This window comes from Syngnathoides biaculeatus, chromosome 4, assembly GCF_019802595.1.
Source record: "Syngnathoides biaculeatus isolate LvHL_M chromosome 4, ASM1980259v1, whole genome shotgun sequence".
Lineage (NCBI taxonomy): Eukaryota > Metazoa > Chordata > Actinopteri > Syngnathiformes > Syngnathidae > Syngnathoides > Syngnathoides biaculeatus.
Genome location: NC_084643.1, coordinates 20,044,691 through 20,063,004, shown reverse-complemented (window position 1 = coordinate 20,063,004; position 18,314 = coordinate 20,044,691). Strand labels below are relative to the sequence as shown.

General features: G+C 40.7%; 2 protein-coding genes across 2 annotated transcripts in view; one reads left to right on the top strand and one right to left on the bottom strand.

Moving 5' to 3' along the window:
• Positions 1-18,314, bottom strand: part of fbrsl1 (fibrosin-like 1) — a 440,559-nt gene that overhangs the window by 135,759 nt on the left and 286,486 nt on the right. The window contains exon 6 of the mRNA XM_061816688.1: positions 9,002-9,031. Within this exon, the coding sequence (XP_061672672.1) occupies positions 9,002-9,031 (30 nt within the window). The remainder of the gene's footprint in view (positions 1-9,001; positions 9,032-18,314) is intronic.
• LOC133499116 (uncharacterized) overlaps positions 3,120-18,314 on the top strand; it is a 30,486-nt gene continuing 15,291 nt past the window's right edge. The window contains exon 1 of the transcript XR_009794550.1: positions 3,120-3,175. The gene's annotated coding sequence lies outside the window, so the exon portion shown is untranslated. The remainder of the gene's footprint in view (positions 3,176-18,314) is intronic.

The following is an 18,314-nucleotide window of genomic DNA, read 5'->3' as shown; positions in this document are numbered from 1 at the left end:
CCCTACGTTCCACGTCAGCAGACTTCGCCCGAATCGCACGTCGTCGCTGGCTCCTCCACTCAAGTCCCCCCCGCCCCCCCGCATGGTCGACGGTGGGTTGGTGTACACCGTGCGCCGGTTGCTGTCTTCCCGCCGCAGAGGGAGGGGGGTTCAGTACCTGGTGGACTGGGAGGGATATGGCCCGGAGGAGCGCTCTTGGATCCCCTCCCGCTTCGTCGTGGACCGCTCCCTCATCAGGGACTTTCACGCGGCTCACCTTGATGCGCCTGGGCCGTCCAGAGCCGGCCGTTGAGGGGGAGGTACTGTCATGATCCTGGATTCCAGCCAGGGCTGGCCGTGGCCGTCTAATCGGAAGGGTCACACCTGCGCCTCATGACCTCCGATTAGATCCAGTACATATAGGACCCGGGGGACGACAGAGACTCTGCTAGATCGTTGCCTCTCATGCCTCGTTCCCGCACTACCGTACTCCTGACGTCTACCTCCCGTGTACCGACCAACGCCTGTCTCCCGACCTACCCCGTAAGCCTGCCGTTACTGATCTTGCTGCGTGTTTGGACTGACTCCCTGGTAACCGACATTGGAACGAATAAAGGCTTATTCCGCACTGCTTACCTCTCACCTGAGTCGTGCATTTGGGTCCACCCCCGAGTCTCGTCCGTGACAGGTGGCTCTTCGCCGTTTGGCTCAACTACTTGGTCTTTGAACTTCTATTTTGTGTTAGTTGTTTTATCGTGCCTGTGATTAAATTGTCTTAAACACAATACAACTGCTGTGTCACATTTTAATGATTAGAGCGAAGGGGATGTTAGTCTAAATTCACATGTAACAACGCTTTTCCTCCAACAGCCGTGGTATTTTAGTTTTTTTTTTTTTTTCTGGAAATGACGCATCCACTCAGGTCACAGCCACATATCCACAAATTTTTCCAAAAATAGCCAAAAACACACTTAAAAGGCCACAAACCTTCTGAGCATATTGTGTGAATAGAAAGATGGCGTCTGTAAACCACACAATATGGATTTAAACAATGCAGAACTGAGCTGTCCAGTGAATTTCAAGTAAATTTGACTTTATAATCAATGGGTTTGTCAAGGACGGCGGCCCTCCTGTGGAAGCTTAATTAGAGTAGTTTACTCATAGTGATTGCATAGTGGTCAACCAGGAAATGGCATGGTTGCTTTTCCTGCTGATTGGTCTATTACTGGTAGCACCACAGATATAAACAATCAGTAGATAGAACACACCCCTTTGAGTTGTGCGGAAACAAAGATGCTAAGCTGTTAAGAAAGTATCAGCGGACTCCACCTTTATAAATCCATCCATCCATCTTACCTGCTTACCCTAACCCTAACCCAATCGCAAGACACATAGAGACAAACAGCCGCACTCATAATCACACCTAGGGGCAATTGAGATTGTCCAATCAATGTTTGCATGTTTTTGGGATGTGGGACGAAACTGGAGTGCCCACAGAGAACCCACGCAGGGACGGGAAGAACATGCAAATTCCACACAGGGAGGGGTGGGATCGACCCCTGTTTCTCAGAACTGTGAGGACTACACTTACAGCTGCCCTACCGTGCCGCCAGGTAGTACTGTATGAGGGTAAAAAAAACAGTCAGAGCCTCTTTCTTGTATTGCATTTGTTATTCACACCCTCCAGTGATGCCATGTAGGTGAAGGATGTCTTGACAGGCTCGTGACGTGACTGTTGTGTCTGCTTGCTTGCCTAAATTGACCCTAAACCCTAAATTGAAACCAAAACAACAAGGATGACTGCACATTATGCTGCGTACAAAAGAACTGGGAGTAACCTTTCATATGTGGGGTTGCGTTCCTGTTTTTTTAAAATGTTTATTAAAATATGCTTTGATTATTGACAAAAAAGTAAACCTCATCAAAAATCAACTGAGAAACAAGCAAGTCATGATTTACTTTTAAAGTACGCGCATTGCCTTTGAGGAAAACCTTGCCCCCACAATTGTGGCTGCAACGTAAATATTTTTTAACTCATATTGTATGTTGTTAGCACTCTGCCAACCCCTCTCCTATTGGATGTGCAGTCTGATGTCCTGTTGTAAATGCTCCCAAGTTGAGTTCAACTTGAGTTTTCCCGCCACAACAGTAAAAACCTACCTTGAATGTTGCTAAATGACAATATGCGGCACTCCATCCATGGGGCTTTTGCAGCACTTACGGACAATAAAGGGATTCTTTTGCTGGCTAAGTGCAGTATGAAAAGGCAACACACACGCAGAAGCACACACAATCACACACAGACACACACTGAGTGTTTTGACCTCAGACGAACCCCTGAGGCTGAATCACCCAATCCCCGCGTTTCTATGATATCCAAGTTAAGGACCACTGTACAGTTTGAGTACTGTAGAAGCAAGCAGCTGGATGCAGCACAATACTGCCGCCAAGCTAAGTGGAAGAGGAAATGGCCATCACCATCAATTGTTCTTTCCATTTTCTACTGGCAATTGAATAGAAAGAAATTTACTCAGTATCTGTATCTAAAAGCTAGTATCTAATATCTAAAAGCAAGTTTATTTTTATATAGTCGTACTTATAGTTTTTTTCATGTTTTCTGGCATAGTATTGTAAATATCAGACAGCCGATAATTATATAAAAAAAAAACAGCACAATGGGAGAGACGAGGTGTGCTGAAAAACTGCATGTCATGCGCGGATTAGACTACAGGACAAATATGATCTTTCGCGATTGCACTATGTCAGACTGCTGCAATAAAATCTTGTAGTCGTCGCACCACCGTCCACTTCAACAACTTCAACATCTTCAACTCCACCGTTTAAAATCCATTAAAGGGACATGAGGCAGATCTTCAAACAACAAAAGATCAACATAGCGCTGGGCCCAGACATTGTGTCCCTATCCTGCCTCAAGGTGGAGATTTGTTACATACAAGATTTGTAGTTTGTCTGCGTGAGAGAGCACACAAATTCATTTTTCTTTAAATTTGTCATGCTCTTGGCTGCCTGCCCAGGCTGGGCGTGGCTAGCCAATTAGTGAGCGCACACCTGCACCTTGTCCCGGCTGATTACTCTCAGTATATATAGGACCCGGGGGATGACTAGTCCTCTGCCAGATCGTTACCATTGATGCCTCGTTCCCGCTCTCCCGTTTGCCTGACTTTTGACGACCCCTGTAAGCCTGCTGTTTCTATTACCTCTGCTTGTTTGGACTGTCTGCGTGGTCCCTGACCTTGGACCAAAGAAAGGTTACCTCTGTACTGTCTACTTGTCTCTGGAGTCGTGTATTTGTGTCCGCCCTCGAGCCCTATTCATGACAAAATTACTGGCCTGTGGTCTTGGTACTCTATACGAGTCATTTTTTTCTTATCATGTTGGTGTGTGACATTTAAAATAAATCTGGCTCAGCAAAGGTACGTTTGGGTGGGAATGATGTTCATATGTATGTTGTGGCTCTTCAGCGCCTTGATGTGTAAGATGTGGCTCTTTGCCATTACACAGTGAAAAATGTGGCTCTTCATCTCTGACTGGTTGGCCACCCCTGCCTACAAGGGTTATAATGTTCAATATTGATCAATCGTATCAGAGGTAATTATTTAACAATATGTTCGTCATTGTTTTTTTTTTAACTGTAGTGGACACCTTATACAGGATTACACTCTGAGCTGTTCCAAATATGTTTTTCTCTCATGTAATGGACATCAGCAAAATATTAAATATGGCTGTCATTATGATGCAGTACCTTTCAATATGACTGCAAAATCAGCTATTGTATTGACTTCCATTATATTGTGTAAGTTACCCTATTGTTATGGCGGGTCAATTTTATTTGCTGACAAACAAACTCAAGCCCCTTGGGTCAGAAAGTCCTGTGATTATTGTCATGGTATTGGACCAATATTTTTCTTAATTTAATACAGTACAACAAGTGTTGGAACACAGTCCCTTAGAAGTCATCATAAGGTGCAGTGATCATAACTGATTTTTGGCAACGTCTCATTGTTTTATTCAAATATAGTGTATCTGACCACACTTGAGGATGCACCTGGAAGCAACGGTCTAATGAAGTTAATGTGCGAAAAACAGCGTGTGGTCATCTGGCTCATAATCTGGAAAAATGCAGCAGAAAATGGTCGCTGCTGGTTTAGCAAGACTACTAACTGTTACAGATGAAATTCTTTGTCTTTCAGTGAACGGAATCCAGTCACTTTCAATCATCTTTTATCCACGTTAGCTAATAGCTGATGTCAGTAACTTCACATTACATTCCACAGAAATTTCTGTCAATGGGAACTGTTTCTCATAGTATTTATTGCATTTTAGGATAATATCTGTTTCTGAAGAAAATGAAAAAGCCACTGCTGATGTCATACCATGATGTTGTCTCACTTTCTTTTACACCACACATGCAACATGGAGTGCCCTTCTCATCTTTTTAAAACCAAGCCCAAAAAACGTTTTGAGCACAGTTGCCAACAAGTCATAACTTTATTGATCAACTTATTCACATAACTCTCACAAGTAATGACTTCATAAAGTACTTTGATAATAGCATCAGCATTATTAGAAGCTACAATTAATCACTTTCAATTTTATGGCACACTAAACCAGGGATATCAAACTAATTTTTCTCAAGCGTCACATTGTTTCCCTCAGAGGGCCGGTACGACTGGAAAAGCTTCAATCTCATATTTTTCATATTGATGAATGATTAGTTTTCATTTCAGGAGCAGATAGAGGCCCCATAGCTCAGTGGTTAGAGCACTGGTTTGGTAAACCAGGGGTTGTTGGTTCATATCCCACTGGGGCCTCCACTCCCTGAGTAGGGCTGCGTCAGGAAGGGTAGCCAGTGTAAAAAAATTTGTGCCAAACATATATGTGCATTCATCTGCGATGACACACTGTGGTGACCTCAAAAGGTACAAGCTGAAAGAAGCTTACTATTTCAGGAGTAGATAGTAGTTTGTTCAACTACTGACCAAGTTACTATAAAAATAATTTTTTTGTGATTTGTCATTAATTATTTCAAATTACTATTATAGGGGCAGCACGGTGGAGACGCTGGAAAGCGTTGGCCTCACAGTTCTGACGACCCAGGTTCAATCTCAGCCCTCCCTGTTTGGCGTTTACATGTTCTCCCCGTGCCTGTGTGGGTTTTCTCCGGGCACTCCGGTTTCCTCCCACATCCCAAAAACATGCAACATTAATTGGACACTCTAAATTGCCCCTAGGTGTGATTGTGAGTGTGGCTGTTTGTCTCAATGTGTCCTGCGATTGGCTGGCAACCAGTTCAGGGTGTAACGTGCCTCCTACCCGTTGATAGCTGGGATAGGCTCCAGCACTCCCGTGACCCTTGTTAGGATAAGTGGCTAAAAAAATGGATGGATGAAGTATTATAGGCAAAACGGTGGATGACGTGTTAGTGCAACTGCTTTATAGTTCCGAGGACTGGGGTTCAAATCTGGCCTCGCCTGTGTGGAGTTTGCATGTTCTTGTGCCTGTCTAGGTTTTCCCCAGGGATTCCAATTTACCTCCCAAAAACATGCATGGTAGGTTAACTGAAGACTAAAATTGTCCATAGGTATGAATGTAAGTGCGCATGGTTGGTTGTTTATGTGCTCTGCGAATGGCTAGCGTCCAGACCAGGGTGTACCCTGCCTCTCACCCAGAGTCAGCTGGGAAAGGCTTCAGCACGCACATGACCCTAGTAAGGCTAAGCAGTAGAAAATGAATGAATGTCTACTAGAAATTTTGTTACAGATTTCAACAAGAATCGTCGAAGCATTTGCTTTTGCAGGCTACATAGAATGATGTGGCAGGTCAGATCTGGCTCCCGCGCTTTGAGTTTGACACCAGTGCTCTAAACTATCAATGTGTGCATTATTCCTCATCTCACCTAGACTGATGTGGAATGATGGTGATGTTGTACCACCTCAAGTGAAAGCTCCTGATGACCCCAGAACTGAATCACACAAAAATAATGTTCTCACTGGCACGGTTTGTTAGTTCCACATAATTTTCACATCTGTTTTTGATTCAGACATTATATACACACACATATCTCTTGGAGGTTTACAAGGGCTGGGAAGGGAACATCTAATCTGTTTCTCGTCTTCTACAACATGATTAGTAAACATAACATTTCTTTGACAAGCTAATGAGACATAATTAGAGGATGCAGTCTTGTCCAACCTTACAACCTAAATGACACCAAGATTTGTAACATTGGTTTAAAACATTGCTCTGATTTGTTATCTAGCACAGCACTCTAAGAACAACTTGAGCTGTTAGGGATCGATCTTTTAAAAACACTTAAATTAAAAAAAATCCTTTGGAAAACTCAATTCATGGTGATGTTTAACTGAGAGAGCTATAGTCTTAAACTATCCATCCATCCATTGTCAGCACTGCTTATCCTGTTCAGGGTTGCCGGGCCCTGGAGCATATTCCAGTTAACTTCCAGTGAAAGACAGCCTAGACCCTGAACTGGCCGCCAGTCAGTCGCAGGCCACATCTTCTAAAACTGTTCAAAGAAATCTCTAAAGACTAGCTGATCCAGAATGCTCTTCCACCATTTTTGACAGCACCATGACTAGTTTGTCCTGTAAAAGCATATATTTAATTTGATTGACTCTATTCAGGGCGGCACGGTGGGCGTAACTGGTTAGAGCGTGGTCTCACAATTCTGAGGTCTGGGGTTCAAATCCTGGTCTGGCCTGTGTGGACTTTGCATGTTCTCCCCGTGTCTGTGTGAGTTTTCTCCCGTTTCCTCCCACATCCCAAAAAAACATCCATTCATTGTAGACTCAAAATTGCCCCTAGGTGTGATAGTGAGTGCGACTGTTGTATGTCTCCATGTGCCCTGCAATTGGCTAGCAAGCAGTTTAGGGTGTACCCTGTAACCTGCCCGATGACAGCTGGGATAGGCTCCAGCACTCCCGCGACCCTCATAAGGATAAGTGGCTCAGAAGATGGATGGATGGATGGATTATGCATTATGTTTCACTCTATGACACACTGATTATAGGTAAATCAGATAAGACTGGACACAATGTAAAACTGAGCAATAATGGTTCGACAATTTGGCAGCTGAATATTTGGCAGCATCTCAGTGGCCAGTGGAGACTCCAGTCAACATCAGGTCACTAACTAGTCTTCAGGCCAATGAAATAGGGGGTCCTAGAGTGACCATGTAATTTAGCAGCCACTATTTGGAATGTTTGTAAATCAGGCTACAGGTCTATAATTCTAAAGTTATATGGAGCTCATACTGTACCCATCCATCCATCCATCCATCCATCCATGGATCCATCCATCCATCCATTTTCTTAGCCGCTTATCCTTATAAGGGTTGCAGGAGTGCTGGAGCCTATCCCAACTGACAACGGGGAGGAGGCAGAAAATCCATGCAGGCACGAGGAGAACATGCAATCTCCACACAGGATTGAACCCTGGACCTCACAACTGTGAAGCCAACACTTTACAGCTGCATCACTGTGCCGCCAGCTAGTACTGTATGAGGGTAAAAACAAAAGAAAACATACAGAGCCTCTTCATTGCATTACATTTCTTATTCACACCCTGCAGTGATGCCATGGTGGTGGAGGACGACTGACAGGCTTGTGACGTGACTGTGTTGCGTCAGCTAGCTTGCAGCCTTATTCCTTTCTTACTCGAATAAAGAGATAAAAGAATATTGACAAGCCAGGCTGCACTTAATGCAAATTGGGTCTGCTATCAATGTACTATTTATAGGGTTCTACAGAACTGGGAGCTAAGCTTACAGGAGATTAGACATGCTATCTCATTCATTTACCAAGGAGTAATTGCTAAATTCTAAAGGAATTAGAATGTGTGAGGTTCCCTAAAGGCATTGTATCTCATAAGCGGGTGACTGGCACCAACCAGCCACTACCAAGTCTGTGCTAAACAAACACAAAGAGGCTTGAGTGATTGTATTCATCTGTCAAAATGTCAAGTCATTAAGAGTTGATGATATGACATTTGATTGGATATGTGCATAACACGCCTAAGGTGCCACAGGTACCTGAAGATAAGGATTAATGCAAGGATGAACAAATCAGCTTCAGTTTTTGTAATACAGTAAATCTGTATTGGATTAATATTTACCTCAACCACAAAGGAGGTGATATTTTTCATCATTGAAGCGGCTGTGTGCATGTTTTCTGCAAACATCCCCAGTGTTTACAGTAATAGTGGATTGCGCCATTGGATGTTGCTTTTTTGATAGGTATTCTTTGCAATTCTTATTTGAAAAAGGTTTACATACAATTTGGGAACGATGCCACAGTGACATTGTTGATGACAATCATTTAATAAAAAGCTGAAAATTGTGCCCCATTACAAAATAATGTTTTCTATTTGCTTTGGCGATGCTTGATCAAAGAAAAATGTAACATGAGACCAGATTTTGTCCAGATAATATAGATAACAAATTTTAAAATAATTCAACTGTAATGGTCCAACATGTTCAGAATCTTATCATTTTTGGTCCAGATCCAAAATACCAAAACCAAAAGATGTTAACTCAGTGAATTACAAGTCGCTTTGGTTTAAACCTTGGTGAGGGTCTGCACTCTGTGAGAACTCTTGTTCTACCTGTACATTATCTACCCTGCAGTCTTTAAAATAATACTGCATCAGACTGTCATATGATTCCAGTAGGAATGATGGCAACCTATTAAGAAATACCTATAAAAACTATTCTTTACTTCACTTCCACAAGTTATTCAGTTATGTGGGACACACAGAAACAACAACAAAAAAATCCACATTCCTTTACACACAGCAATGCCGATCTTGGAAACATCCCTGGATTTTCCACGGCACTTTCTTGTCTTGTAAATGTAACTGCAGTGGTAGGACTGACAGAATGCCTATTCCCTCTCATCTTTGTCCCACTAAACTAAGAATCCCTTCCTCCTATTCACTTCCAAATTACCTTTTGTTGGGTGCATAAACACAGCGAAAGCAGCCTTACCTTGTTGTCAATGTCACTCTCACTGTCACACTATAAGACAAAAGAGGTAGACAGGGAATGTAAGGAATTATTCATTAGGCTCCCCTTGCAGCTCATAATCAATGCAGATGTTATTTTTGTGTACAACCTCTCATTCACTGACAGGATGAACGGAGAAAGGAAAAGTCTCGTAATCTCTGGGAGGTTTTCAAGTTTCAAAAGCAAAACAGGCACACAGAGCAATTCTGCTGTTTCTGTGACAAATTGAATGCTGTACACATACAAAAGATGAAATAGCGAATCATTCTACACAGTGAGTTCTTTTATAAAGAGCCCATTCAACGACTTAACATTCAGTGGTTGCTTGTCATGTAGCCTTTAACTGTGCTTTTAAATTGGACAATAGTATCTCAAGGACACAGAGCTTTGACTGTCTGTGTCCTTAGAGGCTATTAAGTGTGGTATTTACCAATCCACCTTGTGACAAATACCAGTCTTTAAATTGTATTCACATCTGTAAAATGGTAAAGGAAATTAATAACAAGCCTGCTTTCAAAAATATGCCATGTCTGTCATGGTCAAAGAATGAATTATCTTCTATTTTGCCAGAAATTGAAAGCAGTATTCTGGCTGGTATAACTGAGGTCTTCAGGTCTTTAACCCTGAAATGTTCACAGAAAGAAAATCTTATCTACAGTAATGAAGTTAGCAATTTCAGAATAACAGAAAATATTTTGGGCTGAATCTGAAAGAAAAAGTAAAAAGTGGAGTCAAGGCTACCAGTTATATAAACACAATAACATTTTTAGGTTGGATCAAATTAAACCAGCACCTTTCAGCAGTTCTAATATTGTTCACTGAAGAATCTTTGCTGGTAACTCTTTGAGATGCTTTGAAACAACTAAATGAAAGAAACTTGTGAAAGCAGGAGTGGTTGAGCTGCAGGCCAGTCTTACTGGACCTCACAGCACGGTGCATTAAAATCAGCAAAATTTGAGTGAATAGAGGAGAGGGAAAGAGCACCTGTGAAAAAAGGCCTTCAATCTGTCAATTAAGTCCCAATGGCAACATATTTAAGTGGACCCTCTTTATTTTGTTTGACTCCCTTTAAGACTTGGGATCTGGAGGAGGAAGCTGGGTCAATGGTGGCACAGCAGCCTTTTGTCGACTGTGTGGTGGGTCCAAATGTATAATTAAGTAACACGAGTAATCAGTGCAAGGGCTCAGTGGCCAAGCTCTCTTAAAAGTGGAATGGTGAAGTAGGACTCGCTATGCCTTGTGATGCATTCAAATCCGCTAAAAAGAGGGCCACAGCTTTTTTTGCTGGAATGAAGTTTGAAAGTGACATACATTAAATCCGGACCCTGAGTACCATTGATCATGTTTAAAAGTATGAAAAAAAAATATTTATGCCCCATTTTATTTTATTTTTCAACGGGTGGATTATTTTTCTAATAAATTTACACAAAAAAAAAACCAAACTCTCTGCCAGCTACTTACTCTCCAGAAGTTGGCAGTTGAACAATTTGTTTTATCTAAAATTTTAAGGACAATAAGGTAAGAATGGTGGCATGGTGGAAGACTTGGTTTGCACTTATGCCTTACAGGTCTGAGGACTGTTCAAATCTGGTCTCATTTGTGTGGAATTAACATGTTCTCCCCATGCCCGCATGGGTTTTCTCCCCAACACTTCGGTTTCCACTGAAGACTAAATGGCCTGTAGGTGTGAATGTGAGTACAACTGGATGTTTGATTCTATTTGCCCTGCGATTGGTTGGCGACAAGTCAACAAGAACAACAATAGAACTAAAAATGAGCGTATTATACAAAGTAGTTTGTATCAAAGGCACAAAATGTAGTTTACATTTTCTATGGTTTTAAATGGCAATAATGGAACCAATTGAAATCCAACAATAGACCCAATTTGAACTATCAATGGATAATAACTGTGTAAATAAACTGCACGATTCTGAAATAACCACTTTTGGAGACGAATGGGTATCATAGTGGATGTTTAAAAAAAAAAAGTTCACTATGTTCACCGATGACTGAAATCTGAAAACAGTGAATGGCAGAAGATAACACCGTTGTTTGTGTGCATCACACACTAAACGTTAAATCTTCGCGGTGAAGTATACGTTTACTGTGGCTAGGGAACATTAATAAAGATCCACACTCAAAGTGGAGTATTAAAAATTTGATTATTGAGAGAGAAGCAGTTGTTTCGTGTGGTATGGGAATGAAATGGAAAATATCTGGCAATTTTCCAGGTCTCAAATAATCCATCCATTCATCTGGTCTTCAGAACTGTGAGGCAGATGCTCTAACCAGTTTTCCACTGTGCCGCAGTCTCAAATCGAATCACAGCAAATTAAAATGGGAAGAATCACAAGACCTACCCCTCCCACCCCCACAAAACACCCCCATGAATGCGCAGAGCCACATATTTACATATGCACATACAGTAAATTCAGTACATACATGGACATAGGTCAATGTGAAGTCGGGACATGTTGATGTGGCACATAGTGTTTGGAGTGGAATGGCTAAGACATGAATAACATGTACAGTTATAAAGATTATTATTTTTGGCCCACCCGATACACAACACACAACATTTGTAAAAATCGTTTACCCCTCAAATTCAACTCTTGTGTGACTCTGGACATGTATAAAATATTTGCTTTGATTAAGTGTGTTCGTTCTTATAGTAACAGCAATTCGCCAGCTGAGGGCCCTGTGTAGCAGTCGTCAGCTGACGTTGCCCAACTAATTCGCAGAAGAAGCTGCAGTATAGGGAAACGTATAGAGCTCGTGCACATGACGTCAAATTTTGCACGGTGCCATATTGCCGGTCAAACCTAACTGCTCTCCACTGCGGGAGGCATTGAACCAGAGCAGAGTTTTCATATTGGCCAAGACCTGTTGTGCTGTTGGTTGTCACAACAGACGGGACAGAGATTCAAAGAGATCATTCTATGGAATACCAGAAAATATCGATGAATTTCAGCAATTAAACATGATGGATGGTGGCCAACTAAAATACACACACAATTCTGTAGCGATCGCTTCATTTCAGGTAGGAATTATTCTTCTCAATCTCAAATTACCAAGAAGTATTTTAATGCCAAATTGTCTTATTTGAGAACAATGCGTATTTAAAAAACTAAACTAAACAGTCTGTTGCAGCAGAGAGGTTAACATGTGGCCGAAATCGCTTCCGTGTGCGTTCCGTGGAAACAACTCTGTCCTCGTTTTTTTTTCAAAGATAGTTAATGAATGAAAGTCTCTGTAAAACCAGTGGTCATTTATTTAAATATTGGTATTTTTATTGAATACTAACTGAAAAGATTGGAAGGTTAACGTGTAGCAGAATATGTTGTTTCAAAGAGTTTTGTTCAGTACATTTTTTAGCTTATTTGCTGTGTGATTCAATTTGCGGAAGAACCTGCATTACAAGGAAATGTATAGCGTATGAGTGCTGTTATTGAGATGCTATTTATGTGCTGTAAGCTAAATGTGTATTCTGTGGTGTTTACAGAAGTAAAATAAACACAACTTCAATATGCTCCACAAAGAATTGGGTGACTCCATTCTTTAAAGTGTAACACTGAGAGTGAAAATAACCATTTCAAAAAACAACACAACAACAAAAAAAAAAAGAACACTCTAGTTTGGAAAATTATGTTACCAATGCTCCTATTGTGAATTTTTTATTAATTTAATTTATATTTTGACTGGTTCAAATAGTAGGCCCAGTGTAGACTATTAGAGAGGGGGAGGGGTTGATTTGAAGGAGGTCACTATTTGGACTTATGCATTTTCAGAAAGACGGGACTATTAGTATGTTATGAAATGTCTATGTCCAGTTTCCAAGCCACTTATCCCCACAAGGGTCACGGGAGTGCCGGAGCCTGTCCAAACTAACATCGAAGGAAAGGCACACTACACCCTGAACTGGTCGCCAGTCAGTCGCAGGGCACATATCGACACTAACAATGAGCAGGAATTGATCCCATACTGCTCACACCAAAGTCATGCGTAGGTACAACTACACCATCAGTGGCACATTGTGAAATACTGAAGTTATGCAGAGAAATGTCAAGAACCAAGCAAATCTTGGTGGAACTAATAAGGCGTGTGTTGCACCAGAAAATAAACAAGGAAGATAAACCTCTATAATAACAATGTCACCACGTAATGAAAGATCATCTTTACTACTGTGGAGGTAGCAGGAAAGTAATTTACACCATGCGATAAGAACTCGTTTGAATTAATCTGAAAGACTGTTTACATGATTTCGTACACCAAGAATGTCAGAGGCAATGCTATGCAATTGGAAAGTTACAGTATGAATGTATCATGTTCCATTTGGTGCATGATATTCTTCAATGAGTTTGTGTGAAATGTTTCTGTGCAAAAAAAAAAAAAAATAGCTTTGTCATTTGTCAAGACCTTTAACAGAGAGACTAGAGCACTGAGGAAAGAGACTGCCTTCTGCCTCTTCTCAATCGATTTTCTGTTCAGACAACAGATTGTGCGGAAATGAATTGCCACATATTCACAGCACAACTTGTAAAGGAGGAATTAAAACCTTAATCAGCATCCATTTGTTCCCTGGCGTTTATTCTAATAGTGCTTTCAAATTCATGGTCCTGACCAATTTTGCTCTAGAGGTCCCAAGAATATAATGTATGAGAGGATGCAACTACCATTGTATACTGAGTTTAAGTTAACTTCCACCACTGGCGACAAGTTGAATGAACCCTCAGGGATAGCTGTAATACTTCCTTACTCTCGTCACAAAGGGGCACATTCTCCTGTGTGCTTAAATACAAAAAGGCTTGTACGCTTTTCTGACTGTGCCTATTCTGCCATCTGCTTAATTCAGGGGAACCAGAATTTTTTTACCCCAAGGTCTACTTTTCAAGCAGCCAGCCTCTTGCGAGCTACTGAGGACCGGGTGGGGTGGGGGGGATGATGATGATGATGATGCTCCCAAACCGTTTGAAGGTTTATGTTATGTTGCTTCCTATATTTAAAATACAGAATTAGCTTTTTGTGTACTGTATTGTCTGTGGTTTCATCCTGGATCAGGCTGTGCTAAGATGGAATTTTAAAATTACACACCATCTTATCCTGCACTTTCTACTTTGGCTTCAGACCAGACCTTTCCCACTCGGAAAAGGGAACATTTTGTCCAGTTTAACCACTTTTTCTTCGGTTATTCACATACTCCGACAGTCATTGCATCTTAAAAAAAACAGTATTTCTTTTTTAACTTTCTTCTTTAATATTGAAAGTAAACATAAGTAGCATGTCTATCTTGTCTTTGCTCTACGTTGGCTAGACTGTGTTGCTAACAAAAGCAGCGGTGGTGGACCCTGTCATTATAAAACACATTGAAGGGCTGTGTAAGTACGGTAACATTTGTAATTATGAGTGTATGTCTTTAAGAGGGGGCATAAGGTAAAGTAGGAAAAAGAGAGTGTGGTGGAGCAGCGGTTGTTGTTAGAGAAAGTTCCGTGTGCTGCCTAAAAGAAATCAGTGGCTTCTTTTCATTTTTTACAGTACGTATGTGAATTGTGCTAGTGGATGTAATAGTAAGCCATCCCTCACTCATTGAATCACATTGCAAAATGCCACAAACTGAATAGCTGTATGTTTTACTTTGCCTTGTATTTTTTTTTCATGCACGCAACGCAGAATATGTGCGAAGAGACTGCATCGTCGGTGCACAATTGCTCACGTGCGCAGTTTAGAGGGAACATTGGCCGACGTCTTTTTTTTGTTTTTTGGCACGCTCTCCCGTGATCAACCAAGACTCCCTTGCGATCGACACATTGAGCACCACTGGCTTAATTCTACTATTTGTGCACCTCCTCACCATTTACACAGTTAGGGTGGAGTAACCCTTAAGTGTGGATGTTACCTGTCATATCTGGCGTAGCGAGTGTTCCGTCAGTGATGTAAGCTCATTTCCTCATCTGCACTCAAGAGGCTGTTGTAAGTCTAGCACCTCGGGGAAGGTGAAATATTATAATGCACAGTTTGATTCAGATAACTGCTCCTGTGCGCCGAGCCTCCGACGGCTGGTGCTTACGATGCAAGAACACCTGGTCAATATAGACTCATCATGTGTTCCTATCACGTTATGTTGATGGACGAAGGACGACATATTGTGTCATATAATTACCGAAGACAACTTCAGCACCAGTGGAAATTTTTTTTATGCACCTTTGGTGTATTCTTATGTCAAACATGCAGCATAGACACTTGCCTGAAAGGTCTGCTCACAACTGTAGTCATCTTGGCGTGTTGGATTTTGAATCTTTTTTTTTTTTTAATTTGACATTATTTGTCATTGCGGGTTGTGAAATTCATTTCAGTGACTTTCCCACTGACCAACAGCTGGCTCTGTTGCTTTCCTATTGCCTTTGCTTTTCCCGTAAGGACCCACAGTGACACAGAGGTCACAATCTTCAAAAGTCCTGGAAAGCCCCAATCCTCTGAACTGTAAGAAAGATACTCTAACCAGTCAGGTACCATCAACCCGGAAAACACAGTTGATTTTCCAAGTAGAATTTGTAACTGGTAACATTCTTTAAAAAAAGGCCAGGTAAAACTCATTTTATTTTAATTGATTTGGATTCAAATTAATCTGTCAAGCATTTCAGAAAAGGATTGTCTTTAAATAAAAAAGCATAACCATACCAAAAAAAAAAGTAGATTTCACACATTCCGCCTGGATGTGAACTCATGACCTTGTAGATATATGCAGTTATACGTACCCCTGGTATTTGGAATTGAAGTGTAGGCTGCACCTTTTTTAACCTCTAGGTGGTGGTGGCATATCAGAATGAAAATGTGTAGCCTTTTTTAAGGGAATGGAAGGACCGGACCTTTTTGCTAATATTATACAATTTTTATGTTGAATACGAATCTTAAATCTGTTATGAAGGAAGCATTTTTATTCTTTGATTTTTTGCAACAAATGATTGCACATTGCTGTATCCACCGGAAAAGGACGGAACCATGGCGGAGAAAGCCGATCAGGGGCGTGACTTAGGACATTGTGACAACATGGATCCCGTAGGAATACACTGTAAGAATGCCAATTAATTTTCCAATAATTCGAGCGATGAACATTATTCTGAAGGTTCCCACAAAGACGGTGAAGAATACGAGCTTTATGAAGGTGTTAAAGATGATCAATTTGAGCCAGTTAGACAGCACACACATTCAAATTCAGACAAAGTAGCTGGCGATAAAGAAGCCGACACAGATACCACGATACCCATCGTGGAGGAAATGCCTCGTGTTGGAAATATCGACTGGTAAGCGTTTGTGAAGTTCTTGTTTGGTTTAGTTAGTCATAAACTAATAAATAGTAAAGGGTTCGATATTCTGAATGTATATACAAAGTTTTTGGTCTTGTTTGGAAATTATGCAAAGGGCGTGTACATAGTGATTTGGTACGAGACAATCAGGACAAATACTTAGCATGTAAAATGCCTATTATTGCACCAGAACACACAGAAGCCGATGACGTAGTCTAAGTTGGTATATTTTCACAAATAAGTAACAATATGATAATATAATGCTGTTTTCTTTCAGCTTGTACCATTAAGGGTTGCCACAGCGTGTCATCCCAGATGAATGCTCATATTTGTTTACTACAGTTTTAATAATAATAATAATAAAAAAAATAATAATAATTTTTATGGATTGTTTTTAGCTAACAATCACTGAGGAATTCTTGAAACGGATGGGTTTTTCTTTGGCGTGAATATAAAAGACTCCCATCTTATCGTAGTTCCAAACTGCACAAACAAGATTTTGTGATGTCAGAGGTCCGCCCACGAAATGACTTATTTTGCAGGTAAGAGTAGGTCAAAGTTTGCGTTCTTTAATGCATAAACACTTCAATTTTTTAGTAAAAACTTCGAACAGGATTTGCATTTTATGGAACAGTTGAACATATCTTTTCATCTAGATAAGATAATTTGCATTACAAATTAGACATTCCAGACACTTTCATAACCTGTAGATGCCAACATACATTTTTAAAACGTGCAAGTTTTTTTTTTTAGATTTCCCCTTAAACCCATGTTTAATGTGCTCTCTTAACTTATTACATTTTGTGGGGAAAAAATATTACACGAGATATTACGAAATGTCACATCGAGCCTTTGGTCTTAAAATTGTCCTGAAAAACACCAAGAGTTGTTTATATCACAATAAACAATTTCTATAAACACCCTAATTATATTAGCTAATACAATTGTGGACGACTTCAAATACTTGGGGTCAACAATACAGAACAATGAAGAGTGTGGTAAGGAAGTGAAGAAACAAGTCCAAGTGAGGTGGAACAGTTGGCAGAAGGTTTCTGGTGTTCTATGTGACAGAAGAGTCTCCGTTAGGATGAAGGGCAAAGTCTATAAAACAGTGGTGAGCCCTGCCATGGTGTACGGATTAGAGACTGTGGCACTGAAGAAATAACAGGAAGCAGAATTTGAGGTAGCAAAAATGAAGATATTGAGGTTCTCGTTCGGAGTGAGCAGGTTGGATAGGACTAGAAATTAGCTCATGAGAGGGAGACCCAAAGTTGGATGTTTTGGAGACAAGATTCGAGAGAGCAGACTTCGATGGTTTGGACATGTTCAGAGGCGAGAGAGTGAGTGTATTGGTAGAAGGGTGCTGAGGATGGAGCTGCCAGGCAAAAGAGCGAGAGGAAGACCAAAGAGAAGGTTGATGGATATTGTGAGGGAAGACATGAAGACTGTGGGTGTTAGTGAGGAAGATGCACAAGATAGGCTTGGATGGAAAAAGATGACACTGTGTGGTGACCCCTAATCGGGACAAGCCGAAAGGAAAAGAAGAAAATGGTGTCTGACTTAAAGCACAATTTAAATGTAAACAAAAATAATGTTAAATTCCGTCAATAATTAATCATGTGTCAGTGCATTGTGTACTTTTGCTCGATTCTGATTGAATATTGACATAAAATATCTTTCTTGAGAATATGATAAAAAAAAACATCTGCCTGATTTGCTTTAGGGTTGCTTTTGCAAACATGTAATAAAAAAAATGGGTTTGCAGTTATTTTGTGTGTTCTGGGAGAGGTAAATGCAAATAAATAAATTTATAATGCACAATGTGATTCATCAAATCCTGGACGAACTGCAAATACTGATTTTTATGTAGGAATACCACATCTGAAAGGCAGATGCAAACCAGCGTAGAAATCAGTCCTGGCATAGCACAGGCCAAATGAAAGGCGAAGGGGAGAAATTTTCTGCTTGCATGAACATTTTTTTTAAACCCGCAA